The 14246-nt window shown below is 43.8% G+C and overlaps 1 protein-coding gene across 1 annotated transcript; it reads right to left on the bottom strand.

Moving 5' to 3' along the window:
* Positions 1-4864: 4864 nt before the first annotated feature.
* On the bottom strand, positions 4865-13989 carry RPUSD2 (RNA pseudouridine synthase domain containing 2). The gene is made up of 3 exons (XM_037900479.2): positions 13502-13989; positions 12054-12350; positions 4865-8505 (listed from the first exon to the last, which is right to left on the bottom strand). Exons 1-3 carry the CDS (start codon positions 13985-13987, stop codon positions 7723-7725), a joined length of 1566 nt encoding a protein of 521 aa, XP_037756407.1. The 5' UTR covers positions 13988-13989; the 3' UTR covers positions 4865-7722.
* Positions 13990-14246: the final 257 nt, after the last annotated feature.

Here is a 14246-nt window from a genome sequence, read left to right on the forward strand (position 1 = left end):
GGCAGTTCCAGGCAAATTGATTCCAATTCCTTCAATAAAATGAAAGAGAGACTTTTTTTTTTTTTTTTGGGGGGGGGGGGGGTTCCAAATGCTTATTGGAACTAATCCAGTCTATCCTGAAATGAAGCAGATTTTAAAACAAATTATTGTATCCAAGAAAGCAAATTGGCTCCTTCTGTCCTTTCAATCTATCATTAGATTGCTTTTTCAAAAGTGAACATAAGAACGGCTGAGACCAATGGTTCCATCTAGCTCAGTATCTTGTCTCTGACAGTGGCAGGTGCCAGATGCTTCACAGAGGGTAAAAAGAACAGGGTAATTTATCAAGTAACCCATTCCCTATCATCCAATCCAACAGCTGTCAGAGGTTTAGGGACACCAAGAGCATGGGGTTGCATTCATGATCACCATGGCTAATAGTCACTGATGGACCTATCCTCCATGAATTTATCTAATTCTCTTTTGAATTCAGTTATACTTTTGGCCTTTATAGCAACATCCCCTGGCAATGAGTTCCACAGGTTGACTGTGCATTGTGTGATGAAGTATTTCCTTCTGTTTGTTTTATACTTGCTGGTTCTTATTTTATTTTGAGTGTTATTCCTTATTCGTTCTCTCCATACCATTCATGATTTTATACACCTCTATCCTATTGTGCACCTCTCCCCAATCTCTTTTCCAAGTTGACCAATCCTAGTGTTTTTTTAATCTCTCCTCATATGAAAGCTATTCCATACCCTTATCGTTGTTGTTGCCCTTCTGTAAGGATAAGGCCTTTTCCTGTAGCCATAGTGTAAGGCTTAAGGTCTTTGTCTGTGGCAATATTAGGAGAGCAGCAGCCATGAGCTAAGAAGCAGAAAGTCACATGGTCACATTTCATCTAAATCACATTAAAACAATGTAATATCAGGTTGTTAAGAAGGCGATGCTGTCCTAATAGCACCCAACATCACCAGACAAAAAAAACCAGATCTTACGATGGTTAAAGAAAACTTTGTTTAATAGCATTGTCTGGCAAGAAATAACGTATCAATGGTTGTGAAATCCTCATTTCTTTATTGTTTGTATGATCTCCATCTGGTTCTTTGATTGTCTCTGTCCGTTACATAATTAATTTTGCTAAGTGTAAATCAATTAAGGTGATGGGGAATGATTGATTAAAGGATTGTTTTACAGAATGTTAGGATTGGTTAGAAAATTGTTTAGTAATATTTTAGTAAAATGATTGGTTAAGGTACAGCTAAGCAAGACTCAAATTTCACTATATAAACTGGGATCTAAAAGGAAGTTCTTTGGAACCAAGATCAGAGGTGCCAGACCTCAACACCCTACCAACTACACCATGCAAAAGCTGGAGTCCCCAGGTGACCTGATCCTGATTGGCCAACAAGAAAAGTTCATCTGCCTTATAGGGAAGGGTGAGCATTGTGTGCTTAGCGTGAGTATTCTGTTTTGGTAATTGTTAACAAATAGAAGTTAAGTAGGATATTACTGTGTAAAGCTCCTTCACTGGTAAAAGACCCCACAAACCCACAGAGTTTAAGGTTACACTCTGAGCCCATGGAAGGGTAAGGATGGGTGCCTAAATTAACAGGGTTACGCCTGAGCCATAGGAACAAGGTAAGCGTGGCTGCCCTAGAGCGTAAGGTTACGCTTGAGCTCTAGGAATGGGGTATGGGTAGTTTTTATTAAGAGGGTTATGCCTTAAGCCCTAGGCACTGGGTAAATGTAGGTGCCCGTATTGTGTGAGAGTAACAGAGAATTGTGTGTAGGTAACACTTCTCTGTATTTTTTCCAGTTCTAATATTTCATCTAAAAAAAGATGTAATATGCAGCTAATGGAACAGAAGGGCTCCCATGAGGCAATTCTGTTCCATGGCGTAAACACATAATTACAACTGTTTACAGTACTTTTAGGTGCATACTGTAATGGTAGATTTGAAAAGTTGTTAACTGTACTAAAAATCTTGATGGAAGTTAGAGAGAGAAAATATTCTCTCTCTTGGCCTATTCACAATAGCTTTATCTATGCAAAGAGGCACATTGGCAGGCTGATGAGTTAGTAAGGTAAGCAAGATATGACTACATAGATCTTGGACACATTTTAGAGGTTCATTCTCTGTTAACTTCCTGCTTCCCAGGCCTTGATGCATTCTCTGGGTCAGGTGTAGTAAAGCAAAGCTCCCAGAAGAGTTTAACAGAGCTGCCAGCAGGGGCTATCGCTGTGTTACTCCTGGGAGAATTCTGTGCCAAAAAATTAAAAATTATGTGCACAATATTTTAAAATTCTGCAAATTTTGTGTGTCAAAAACAAACAATATAATCACACCAGTTTCAATTATTTTGGTAATTTATTTCAAAATACCTGTCAGCAAGTATGTCTAACAATAGAGAAGACAAAGATTCAGGAAATTTTTTTTGACAAATAGATTCTAGGCATACTTATACTAGGCATATTTATACAGAACTCTGAGTAATAATTCATTCAAACTACAATACAGAACCATATTTCCCATACCCCCAGAAGCAGTGCAAAGACTTGGGGGAATCAGGGATAATGGAGAAGCTCAGGGAGAGGGAAATAATTGCTTGAAAGAAGTCTGGGTGTGAACTTGGAAGGTTGTTGGGTATGGGTGGGAAAAGTATGGAACAGGTTTTTTTGGGGGAGGGGGGGGCAGCAGGGTGGGATCGTTAGGGAGCTTCCCCCATACAGACCCTGGCTGACGCCAGCCTCTCCCATTCAGGCACATCTTCCCCTGTCTCCATGTGTCCCTGCACCCCATCCCTATGTATTTCTGTGCCCCCGCATTCCCCCATCTCCCCTCCTCCATGTAGCCCTAACACCCCATCCCCATGTCCCACACCCCTCAGCCAGCCCCCTCCCCATCCCGATATAGCTCTGCACCCATCCCATGTCCTTGCACCCCCTCAGACAGTCCCCAACCCTCATCCCCATGTGTCCCTGCACTCCCTCCCCCATCCTTGTGTCTCTGTGCCCCAACTCAGCCATCCCCCCTCCCCCATGTGGCCCTGTGCCTCCACTCCCATTCAGCCCATGCCCCAGTCTGTCCTCCCCCACTAGCCCTTATGAGCCCCTGTCTGACCCCCAAGCAGCCCCATGCTGTCTGTCTCCCCATATCCCCTTTCTCCTGACCTGGCCCGACAGGCCCTGCGAAGAAGAGACTGCAAGTTCTCTCTTCCCTAGCTGGCTGCTCTGTTCTAGTGCCACAGCTCCCTTGGGTGGGCAAAAGGCAGAACTGCAGCAATTTTCTGGCAGAAACTATTTTTTGCGGAAAAAAAATAAAAGTATGTGCAGCACATTAATTATGCACACATGCAGAATTCCCCCAAGAGTAGTGTGTTCGCGCATATTGCTCTGGTGTGTGGCCATCACTCTACAGGTCCCGGTTCATTACTGGGATTCCTGTGCACTACAGCAACACAAATAAGCGGTGACTTGCATGTAAAGGTAACCAGCCTCCTCTGCCACATATTCTAGTCCCTGTTGACCCAGGGAGCAAGGGATGTATTTGCCCTCAGCAGCCCCAAGCTAAAAGCTGCTGCCTGACAGTGCATGATGCCAAGATAGCACGCTGGCCAAGTCCAATCTTTGGAACCCACCCAAAGAGCCTCATGCACATTAAGACCAGAGCCTGTAGCATTCACATCACACACACAAATATCACAATTAGCCCCCCTTGTTGTCAGTTTAGCACAGAAGGCCAGGAATGAATGAGTCACAAAAGACTGACCAGCCAGCAGCCTCTTTAGATCATGGTTAAGGCACATTAGCAAATGGGCAAGAAGCCTGTACTGTTGTTGTCACTGAAGTTCTCTCTCTACAGAACAGGTACAGCAATCTCAACAATCTTCACTTTCCCTGAGCATCATATCCAGCTACATGAAACATGCACAGAATCACTCCATGACGAAGGCCCGCTACCCCATGGTTTTAGCTTAGAATTTTTTTTTTTTTTCCTTGAATCAGTCATAGAGCAGGGTTTATGGTAAACATGTTGACATCTTTAATTATACTACCTTGTAATTGCCTTTGCTATGTTCAATTGTCTTTATAAAAAGGAAACAGATTGGACTCTGCACAAATCTGGCTATCTGCATACAAATTACAACTCACACACACACAATATAACGTAGACAGCAGCTTTTAACTCAAATAAAACAATGAATTGCAATGTTCACAGGGAGGATGCTTGAATAAAAAACTGTAACCTCCCACAGTTCAAGTTGTTTTGGGGCCAGTAATCACAGGCAGTTTCTCTATCAGCAATGGGACACAGTAAATAATGTGGTGGTGTATTAAGGCCTTAATAGTAACTGTTAAGCATGGCCAGAAAAAATGAAGTGGAGATATAGCACTCAGAATATTATCTGTACTTACTCCTTCCCCCAAATTTTCCACAATAGGTCTTTCAGTCTTCCGTTCTCCACATAGGAACATAAATTACTTCCACACTTTAGCATTATAAAGTATTTGCTTCCTGTGGTAGTCTTCTTACAGAAGAGACAGAAAAGGCAGCAGAATTAAATTTGGGATTACAGTTGGCTGAAATTTGGAATTTCCAGGTCATTTGAAATTTCAACATTAAAAATTTCTCATGAACTGGAGATTCTGAAAAATTGTGTTTCAGAAACACTAAAACAGTGTTTTCAAAATGAAATATGAAGGGGGTGCTGAGAGTCATTAAACCAAACTGTAAACCCTGTATATAATGGAAACCATTTCAAGGCCAGGGGTGCAATATCACCCCTAGATCCAGCACCTATGGAAATATGCTCCCAGGTAATTGCTTAGTGAAACTGAAATGATTCGTGTCAGTTTCACTACTTCCCACCACTGAATAGCAGCTATCAAACTGTCATTTTCAAGGCTACCATTCAGTCCTGAGCAGCCATGAAATGGACATGAACCAGGTCAGCAGCTGCCAGGGATTCCATGGTCCATTAGTCCCATGACAGCCTGGCCACATGGATGGCCCAAGGCTGGCAACCCTAGGGCTACCAAATTCCCATGCCAGCTGGCTCCCTGAGCTAATAGAGTATAGGCATCTGGGGCGCAAGTTGACCAGGGAGTCTGGCTCAGTGGCAGACAGCCTGGAAGCCCCAGCTGGAGATGCGGCTCTCCGAGCTTCCAGGCTCCCTATGGTACTGGGAGTCCAGATCCTGAGAGCAACAACTTGAGGTAGGGCTGCCATTCCCTCATCAGGAAGCATGGAAACTCTGAGAGCTCCTGCTGAAGCTTTCACGGCTTCCAGGCTCTCTGCTGTAGAGCTGGGACCTCAAAATTCATTTCTTCAAAGGATGGACAGAAGAGTTTGCCTAGATTGATAAAACAGCACTTTGTTCTTTACCATCAACTTTATTCAGTGATCCACCAAGTATGTTTCTTTAAAGTGTGTGTGTGTGTGTGTGTGTGTGTATTATATATGTAGGGTGGCTGGGTTTTTTTATTTTTTTTTTAATAATGTGTGCATGCACTCTCAGCAACTCTGGTCTTTCCTGGTGTTGCTAGAGGACCTCTCTGTTGGATGTATTTATTCAAGTGGCAGCCTCTGTACTCCCCCCCACCACACACACTATAGCCACAGAATAATAAAGAAAGCACTTAGCATTAACACACAAATTACTAGGGAAAGTGGCAGTTGTGCAGTTTCTTACTTTAAGTCACCTTTGTATTTCACATGGCCAAGAACATAAATCCTGAAGAAACTCTCTTTGAAGATATCACTCCTGTTTGGGCATATAGAAGACTAGATGCGAATGTTCACCGTTAGTCTGTAAACCTGAACAGGGCAGGGGCTACCTTCTTATTAGGTGTGGGCAATGCATACCATGGTAAGGCTCTCGTCAAGGCCTCTAAGCGCTGCTATAATAATAAAGGGACTATGTATGTAGATCAAACAAAGCACTGGGTAGTGAGCGAAGATTTTTGTTTGGCCAAAATCCACACATACTTTTTCCTATTCTAGATGCACTCCTGGCATCGTTAGAGTAAGCCGCTAACATTCTAGACTTCCTAATATCAACTTACCAGCAATGCACTGGCTTGTACAGTTTTAGGTTTACTGTCTAATGCAGGGCAAGTACAAGCAGCTAGCACACATCTACCAACGTTAGCATTATTATTTAAGGTTGGGATGGAAAAATCCACTTTGCCATAGCAAACAGGAAACGTCCCAGTGAGTACACTGTCCTGCCCTTCAAAAAAAATGAACACAAAAACAAAACAAAAACCCCGGACAAAGTTAACATTTTTTTACATCCTAAAGTCTCTCACACACAAACAGATGGAGTGCTCTAATTCCTGAAATGCCTCAGCTGTGGGTTAGAACTTTCCGAACAAGCTGCAGCAAAGTGAAAACTAACCAAAGTATTTTCAGTTTTACTTCTACTATTCAGAACCCTATATCTTGTTGGTATCACTGCTGCAATCAGGTGTTTCATTCTGCGGCAGCTCACAAAGTTTCTGAGTAATAGCAGAGGCTGATACTGAAGCTCCTTCTACTGAGGCTGGGAGCTGCAAAATGAAGGCTAGGGTAGTAGAAACACCCCTACTTAGAACAACCAAAAAGTCAAGAGGGTGGAGTAGAGCCATCCCTGAAACAGCAAGCCCCTGCCACCTTCCATATCAGACTTAGCTTTCTGGCTATTATATGTTTGGTATGCTTTCTAAGCCCTGTGTGTGGGTACATGGAAGGGGGTGGTTAAGATATGTTAGAAAAGATATGCACAGTACAAGATGTACAGTATAAGGCGTAATGGGGGTTAAGTAATAAGGAGAGAAACCATATGGGAGGAGTTAAAAAATATAGGGAAAGGAAACGGAGACTGATTAAAATATGTAGAGATTGTTTTGGATGGGAGTACCTACAGATATGGACTCATTAACAGCAAAGATGACAATTTCTTTGGGCTACTGAATTTTTAGTTGGAGCAGTATGCTTTTCCAAGGAATTTTGCAAAGCTGATTTAAGGACAGACTATACTCCATCTAGAACAAACAAAAAACGGAATCTGGAAACACACACAAGGATGGAAACGTCTTAATGAGGAGAACTGCACAATGCAATAGAACTCCAAATAAAATGAATGAAGATTAACCTGCCAGGAAAAGAACCAGCCTGCACAGTACCTTGGTATAAACAAAACTAAGAACATAACTGAAACTGATCTGGATGTGACACCTGAAGTATTTTAGATTGACTAACATCTCCCCAACCCTTACCCAGAAAGAGAAGGGAGTTAGATGACAGACACAGGAAAAGGGCCAAGATGCTGATTGTCTTCGTTGTATAAATTTAGTAAGCAACTGCATTCAATTTGCAAACAAGGATGCACCCTGAACACCATGTGGTGAGAAGAGGAAGCAATTGTTCCAAGCTTCCCACCTTTGAGTAATATTTTTTACCCATCACTGTTACCATCTTAAAGGAAAACATAGTTAAAGTGTCTTGGATTAACCATCTCTCCCTTCAGTAGCTGTCAGCAGGTTCATTGTTAGGAAAGAGTTCTCAACACTAATCAGGAAGAACTCTTCCCACCTCCTCAAAATTCACAAGCAATCTAGGCACAACACAATAAATAATGATGGAAGATCGCAGTAGCTCCAATGAGATATTTTTACCGCACACAAGTTCAGGACTTTACCAAATACTTTCATTTTAGTTTTGTTGGAAGGAAACACAAAAGTCTCAGTATCTATTCTTAGCTCTCATCCCAGTCCTCTAGAGCCCAGTCTGGCATCTTGGAATTGTATTCAAACTCTGCTCCCTTGTAGCGTAAGGCATGCAGGTACATCACAAGCTCCCTAGGAGATGGGTCCTGCCTCACTATTTTACACTCCTCACACAGAGGGTCCTTTTCTTCTGTATGTCCATCCTGATTCCCACTTGAACTAGCTCCTTCAGGGTTTGCTTCATGTGTTTCTGGTCTGGTGTCAGAATTCTGCAAACAAGCCTGTATTTCAGCTTCTTTCTGATCCTTAGAGTTCTCAGTTCTGCAGGAGTCTGCGCTTATAGGTATAATCTCAACTGGCTTAGTACAGTAACCTGAATGGTCACATTCTTTACTTCCCACAATGGGCTTCAGGTCCTCCTCTGAAACGTCCAAGATGCTCAAGCTCTGTTTGGAACGATGTTCTTCCACTAAAGCCCTGAGAAGCTCCTCATCTGTTTTATTAATCTCACCACCTTTACCCTTAGTAGGACCCCAGGCTTCCATATTGTAGATGGGGTCATTGACAATAGGATATCCCAGGAATTGCAAATGGACCCGGATCTGGTGAGTGCGACCTGTGTATGGAAAACACTTGACCACACTGGTCTTGCCATTATAACTAAGCCTTTGGAAGACAGTTTTACAGGATTTGCCTTTGGGGTCCACACGACACACCCCCACTTTGTAAGAAACAACCAGGATGGGTTCCTCGCAGGTCACTTCATTTTCTGGAAACTCCCCAAGCACACGGCAGACGTACTCCTTTTCCAGCTACAGGGGAAAACAGAGTGAATATCAGAAACACATCAATCCAGACAATGTAAATCTCTCTCGAGCTCCAAATACATTAAGCTAAAACTAACCATTCCTGCCCTCCCCTCCACTTACAGATATGTGGGGAAGTTCAGACATTTCAGTTATAGGATTGCAGCTAAACAGGAGAAGCAAACAAGCATCTCAAGTGTACCTCATTACAAAGTGAAGTCTTCGATTTAGACCTACAATGGCTTCTGTTCCATTCAGGTGTACTTTATTAATGGAATTTGATAACTTCATAATTCAACATTTCAGCTAAGACCTAGGAAACTATTTTAACATTAAACCCAAATTTATTTCAAAATTTAGTCTCGGATTTTTGTTATATCCCTTACTTTTGTGCCCTTGCTGCAAATCTTAAAAGCCAGAGTCCCACACTGGGATTGGCAAGTGTGACACCCTGTATCCCACGTTCAGCATTTTTAGATGGTTATGATGTATTTTGTACAAAGTATGCCTTGTGAGGTATCTACAGAACAACACTGTCCTGTCAAAATTTGTGTATCAACATTGTATATGGAGCTTTGAGATTTTACTTTATGATTGTTACTGAAATATGCTGTAGTTCTGGGTAATGCTCACACGCTATTTTCTCAAAGACAAAGGCACACTGGCACGCCAGCTAGGTGCCAAAAGGCCATTACCTGCTTAATCTGAGATACAGCAGCAGGAAAGTTGTAAACAAGAAACTGATAATTCACCTGAAGGACAGTTGGCAGTTCACATACACCATGGAACTGCCTGACACCATGACCCAGCAAAGACTTTTCCAGTACAAAGAGTCAGAGTATAAGAAGGGAGAAAAAATGCCTCTAGAGACCTCTTTTCGCCCATCTTTACTCACAGAAGATCACTTGAAAGACAAAACGTGCATCACTAAACTAAGGAGAGCAGGGGTACTGGAACAATTTTTATAGTGGGGGTGCTGAGAGTCACTGAACCAGCTGTTAACCCTGTATATAATGGGAACCACTTCAACATAAGAACGGCCATACTGGGTCAGACCAAAAGTTCATCTAGCCCAGTCTTTCAACAGGTGCCAATGCCAGGTGCCCCAGAGGGAATGAACCGAACAGATAATCATCAAGTGATCCAGCCCCTGTCGCCCATTCCCAGCTTCTGGCAAACAGAGGCTAGGGACACGATTTCTCCCCATCCTGGCTAATAGCCATTGATGGACCTATCCTCCACGAACTTATCTAGTTCTTTTTTGAACCCTGTTATAGTCTTGGCCTTCCCAACATCCTCTGGCAATGAGTTCCATAGATGGACTGTGCGTTGTGTGGAAAAATACTTCCTTTTGTTTCTTTAAACCTGGTGCCTATTAATTTCATTTGGAGACTCCTAGTTCTTGTGTTGAGGAGTAAAGAACACTTCCTTATTTACTTTCTCCACATCAGTCATGATTTTTATAGACTTCTATCATATCCCCCCTTAGTTGTCTTTTTCCAAGCTGAAAAGTCCCAGTCTTATTCATCTCTCCTCATGTGGAAGCCATGCCAGACCCCTAAACATTTCTGTTGCCCTTTTCTGAACCTTTTCCAATTCCAATATATCTTTTTTGAGATGAGGCACCACATCTGCACGCAGTCTTCAAGATGTGCGCTTACTATGGATTTCTGTCTTATTATCTATCCCTTTCTTAATGATTCCCAACTTTCTGTTCACCTTTTTGACTGCCGCTGCACATTGAGTGGATATTTTCAGAGAAACACCCCCCAGTTCCAGCACCTATGAGGGAGAGTGGTCCTAGCCTGAAGGTTTTTCCAGCCAGTAAGACTACTGAAAGTTTTTGGGTGAGACAAACTTTTTGCTTTTAAACTTATTAACCTTGGTAAAGTTTAGGAATTTGCTTGCGTGTTTATCTTTTTTCTTCTTTTGTAACCAGCTCTGACTTTTAAGTCTTATCACTTGTAAATCACGGCTATCAAACAATTAACAAAATCACAATCGCAAGATTAAAAATAGTTGCGTTTTAATTGCACTGTTAAACAAGAGAATACCAATTTAAGTTTATAATAAATATTTGTGGATGTTTTTCTACATTTTCAAATCTATTGATTTTAAATTACAACAGAACAAAGTGTACAGTGCTCTGTATTATTTTTGAGTACAAATATTTGCACTGTAAAAAAAATAGTATTTTTCAATTCACCTCATACAAGTACTGTAGCACATTCTCTATCATGAAAATGCAACTTACAAAGGTAGAATTATTATTTTTTGTTTTTACATAACTGAACTCAAAAACAAAACAAACGTAAAACTTTAGAGCCTACAAGTCGAAGCATGAAGGGCATACAAATGTTTAGCATACCTGGCACGCAAATACTTGTACTGCCAACTAGAACAGTGCCATGCGAAAGCCTGTTCTTACTTTCAAATGACACTGTAAATAAGAAGCAGGCAGCATTATCTCCCGTAAATATTAACAAACTTGTTTGTCTTGAGTGATTGGCTGAACAAGTAGAACTGAGTGGACTAGTATGAGGTGAATTGAAAATTACTATTTCTTTTAACTTTTTTACAGTGTAAATATTTGTAATAAAATAAAGAGAGCATAGTACATTTTATGTTCTGTGTTGTAACTGAAATCAATACACTTGAAAATGTAGAAAAACATCCAAAATATAATAAATTTAAACTGGTATTCTATTATTGTTTAACTGTGTGATTAAAACCACGAATAATTGTGACTTTTTAAAAATCTAATTAATTTGTTTTGCATTAATTGCATGCATTAACTGCAATCAATAGACAGCCCTACTTAAAATCTAAAACAAGTTTATTAACTAAGAAAGATACTGTTTTATCTAAACCAGTGTGTTTGGAAAGTCTCACTTGAGACAACAAAGGCTGATGCATATTCATTACCCTTTGTAGGAATGACGGACTAGTTTATGAGCTTGTACGGTCCAGTGGGCTACTGAAGGTACAAAGCTGGGACTCAGGGATATGTGGGTGTCTCCCTGTATCTAGTTATTGATGGCAGGGCATATCATTAATGTACTCAGCTGAGAGAGACTTTGCATGCTGGTGGCTGTGAGTGATCAGAGCCTGGAGGTTTGCTGTTTACTAGCAAAGCAACGTAAAAGGCATCCCAGGCTGGAGAGCTAAGGGGCCATAGCAATTCAGCATGCACCCTGGAGAATGTCAAAACAGGATATTGCATAGAACATTTACAGGAAAATTTGAGTCCTTCAAAATTGAAATAGACTTTTTATTAAAACATCAATAACCTCTCAATTATTGTCTCACAAACTAGCACACTTATCCACTATACAACCTACTAAGGCACCCAAATTTTGCTCAGTGGAGCACCACATTAGCATCTTACCAAGAGCACAAGGGGTGCATGTAATTTGCACCTGTCTTCATCTTAAAGAAGGCTGCTTGTAAACTTTGGGACTTGTGTTTGCCCAACAGTCTGTACTTGGGCCAAACCTGCTTCGAAAGCTCTTTAAAGATGTACTTTAAAAACCACTTAAGTCCTCAGCCCTCACCTGTCTCTGCCGAACTTGCTCATCAATCCTCTTAGACACTTCTGCAGTCTTGGCAAACATGAGCACACCGGAAGTCATGCGATCAAGCCGGTGAATAGTGTGCAACTCCTTCAGGTTATGCTCTTTGCCCAAGATGAAGATGACAGTGTTGTGTCGAAATCTGCCACATGGGTGTACGGGTAAAGACGAGGGTTTGTCCACGACAACCACCTCATCATTCTCTACCAAAATCTGGATAGGCTGAGCAGTGACTGGAGGCTCATGGCGATGCACTGTATTCCTCAGAAAATCATTATTCTACAAGCAAAACAGATTATTAGAGTAGATAGGATTTCCCCAAATATCGATCTGTGAGAAATAAGGGACAGAAAGCACAGGTCAAGAACAAAGTGGGACCCAACATTAAGAAACCAGCTAAAAATATACTAGGAAATAGGACTGTATTATAATCATTAAGCCTACTGGTTTATCAAATCCTAGCTCAAGCACTGCTCGCATGCCTAGTATTCTTTAGGCAGGGGAGAAACTCAACACAAAAAGTCACTTGCGTGCAATGCTGTCTGAGGGAGATGAATGCCTTCCTGACTCATGCAGGAGAACAGCCTATGCCCTGAAAGTCTGATCAATTTTAACTAATACAGCTTCAAATACTGTCATGAAATTACATCCAGCACTTTTGGTTTAAAGTCACACCTTAAGTTATGCTGAAAAGCATCCCCAGGCAGAGAAAGCCTTACTCTGCGCTCATCAGATGAGGGACTAGTTCTTCCTGGATGTTTGTACTGCACATAGCTTCAGGTCCTACCACAATACAAACTACTATGTTTAAACGTGGTTGTGGCCAAAATATATTAAATTATTTTCTTTTCCCATATGAAGAGAAGAACAAAAACAACATCATGACATGTTAGAGAACTAGGCTCTTTACGTAGGCTATTCTCCTCCCCACTCCAGGTCACCACAAATTAGCTACACACATTTCAAAATATTGTTTTAATTATCAGTTTTTTGTAGTCTAGATAAGGGGCTTGGGGCTCTAGCTACTCTTGATTTCTTCTAGAGTGGGAAACATGATACCCCTTCCTCCACACACAGAGCCAGGCAATGAACCCGCAACTGCAGTCACTGTTGCAAAGAGCCACCCGGCCAGAGGGCAGGGCTGCCCCCCACGGAGACAGCCAGGAGCGGCCAGCTGGGGCTATGGGGGTAGCAGGAAGGAGAGTGTGAAGTAGACGAGGGGCCAGGTGGGGGAGAGGGGAAGCTCCACGCGGGAACCGATCTCTCTCCCCAAGGGTGGGGAGTTTGTTTCTGAGATTAGCAAATCGATGCTCCTTCCCCCCATCCCCCGAGAGGTAACCTACGGCCGCCCCCGCCGGTGCCAAGCCGCGGGAAGGTAACCCGGGGTCTGGCGCAGGCGGGCGAGTGGTGGGGTGGCGCCGGGGACCTGCCTTGAGCACGACGCTGAGGTCCCGCACGGGCTGCTCGTTGAGGCGCAGGCGGCCGGCGCTGGCCGCGGCCCGGTAGGAGTCGAGGGGCTGGGCGCGGAACTCGGTGCTGAAGACGTGCAGCAGGCTCTTGCCCACCCAGCGGCCCTTGCAGTAGGTCTGGAAGTCGAAGTGGTAGGGCCGCACCTTGCGCAGCCCGCCCTCGAAGTAGTAGCGGGTCTCGGCGAAGTGCGGCTCGCTGAAGCTCACGCCGGGGTTGCGCTTCCTCGGGGGCGGCACGCAGCGCTCGCCGTGGCCCGGCCGCTTCTCCTCCCCGGCCAGCAGCCGCCGCCTCTTGGCCGCGGGGGGCGCGTCCCCCGGGCCGCTGCTCCCCGGGCCGGGCTCGTCCATGCGGCCACCCACGGGCGCTAGGGCGGCGAGCGACCAGCGGACTCTCGGGCCAGCGAGCAGCAGCCACGGCGCGGCAGCCGCCGCCGGCCTCGCCCACATGGCCTCGGACTGGGATACGCCGGCGCGTGACGCCCCGGCAGCCCAGCCAATCACCCCTGCCCACTCTCGGTGACGTTGAACACAAGCGGCACTAAACTCCCCGCCCCGAGAACTAGGCCCCGCCCCTCTGCCATTTCCGCGCCGCGGCTGCTGGCCCTGCTCGGAGCCGCCGCCCGCTCGGGGGGGGGGAGCATGGGCAGAGCGGGGCCGGCGAGTCCACAGGCGCAGTTTGCGGGGGGAGCCTGGGGGCCCCTGTACG

The sequence above is a fragment of the Chelonia mydas genome, chromosome 6, assembly GCF_015237465.2.
Source record: "Chelonia mydas isolate rCheMyd1 chromosome 6, rCheMyd1.pri.v2, whole genome shotgun sequence".
Lineage (NCBI taxonomy): Eukaryota > Metazoa > Chordata > Testudines > Cheloniidae > Chelonia > Chelonia mydas.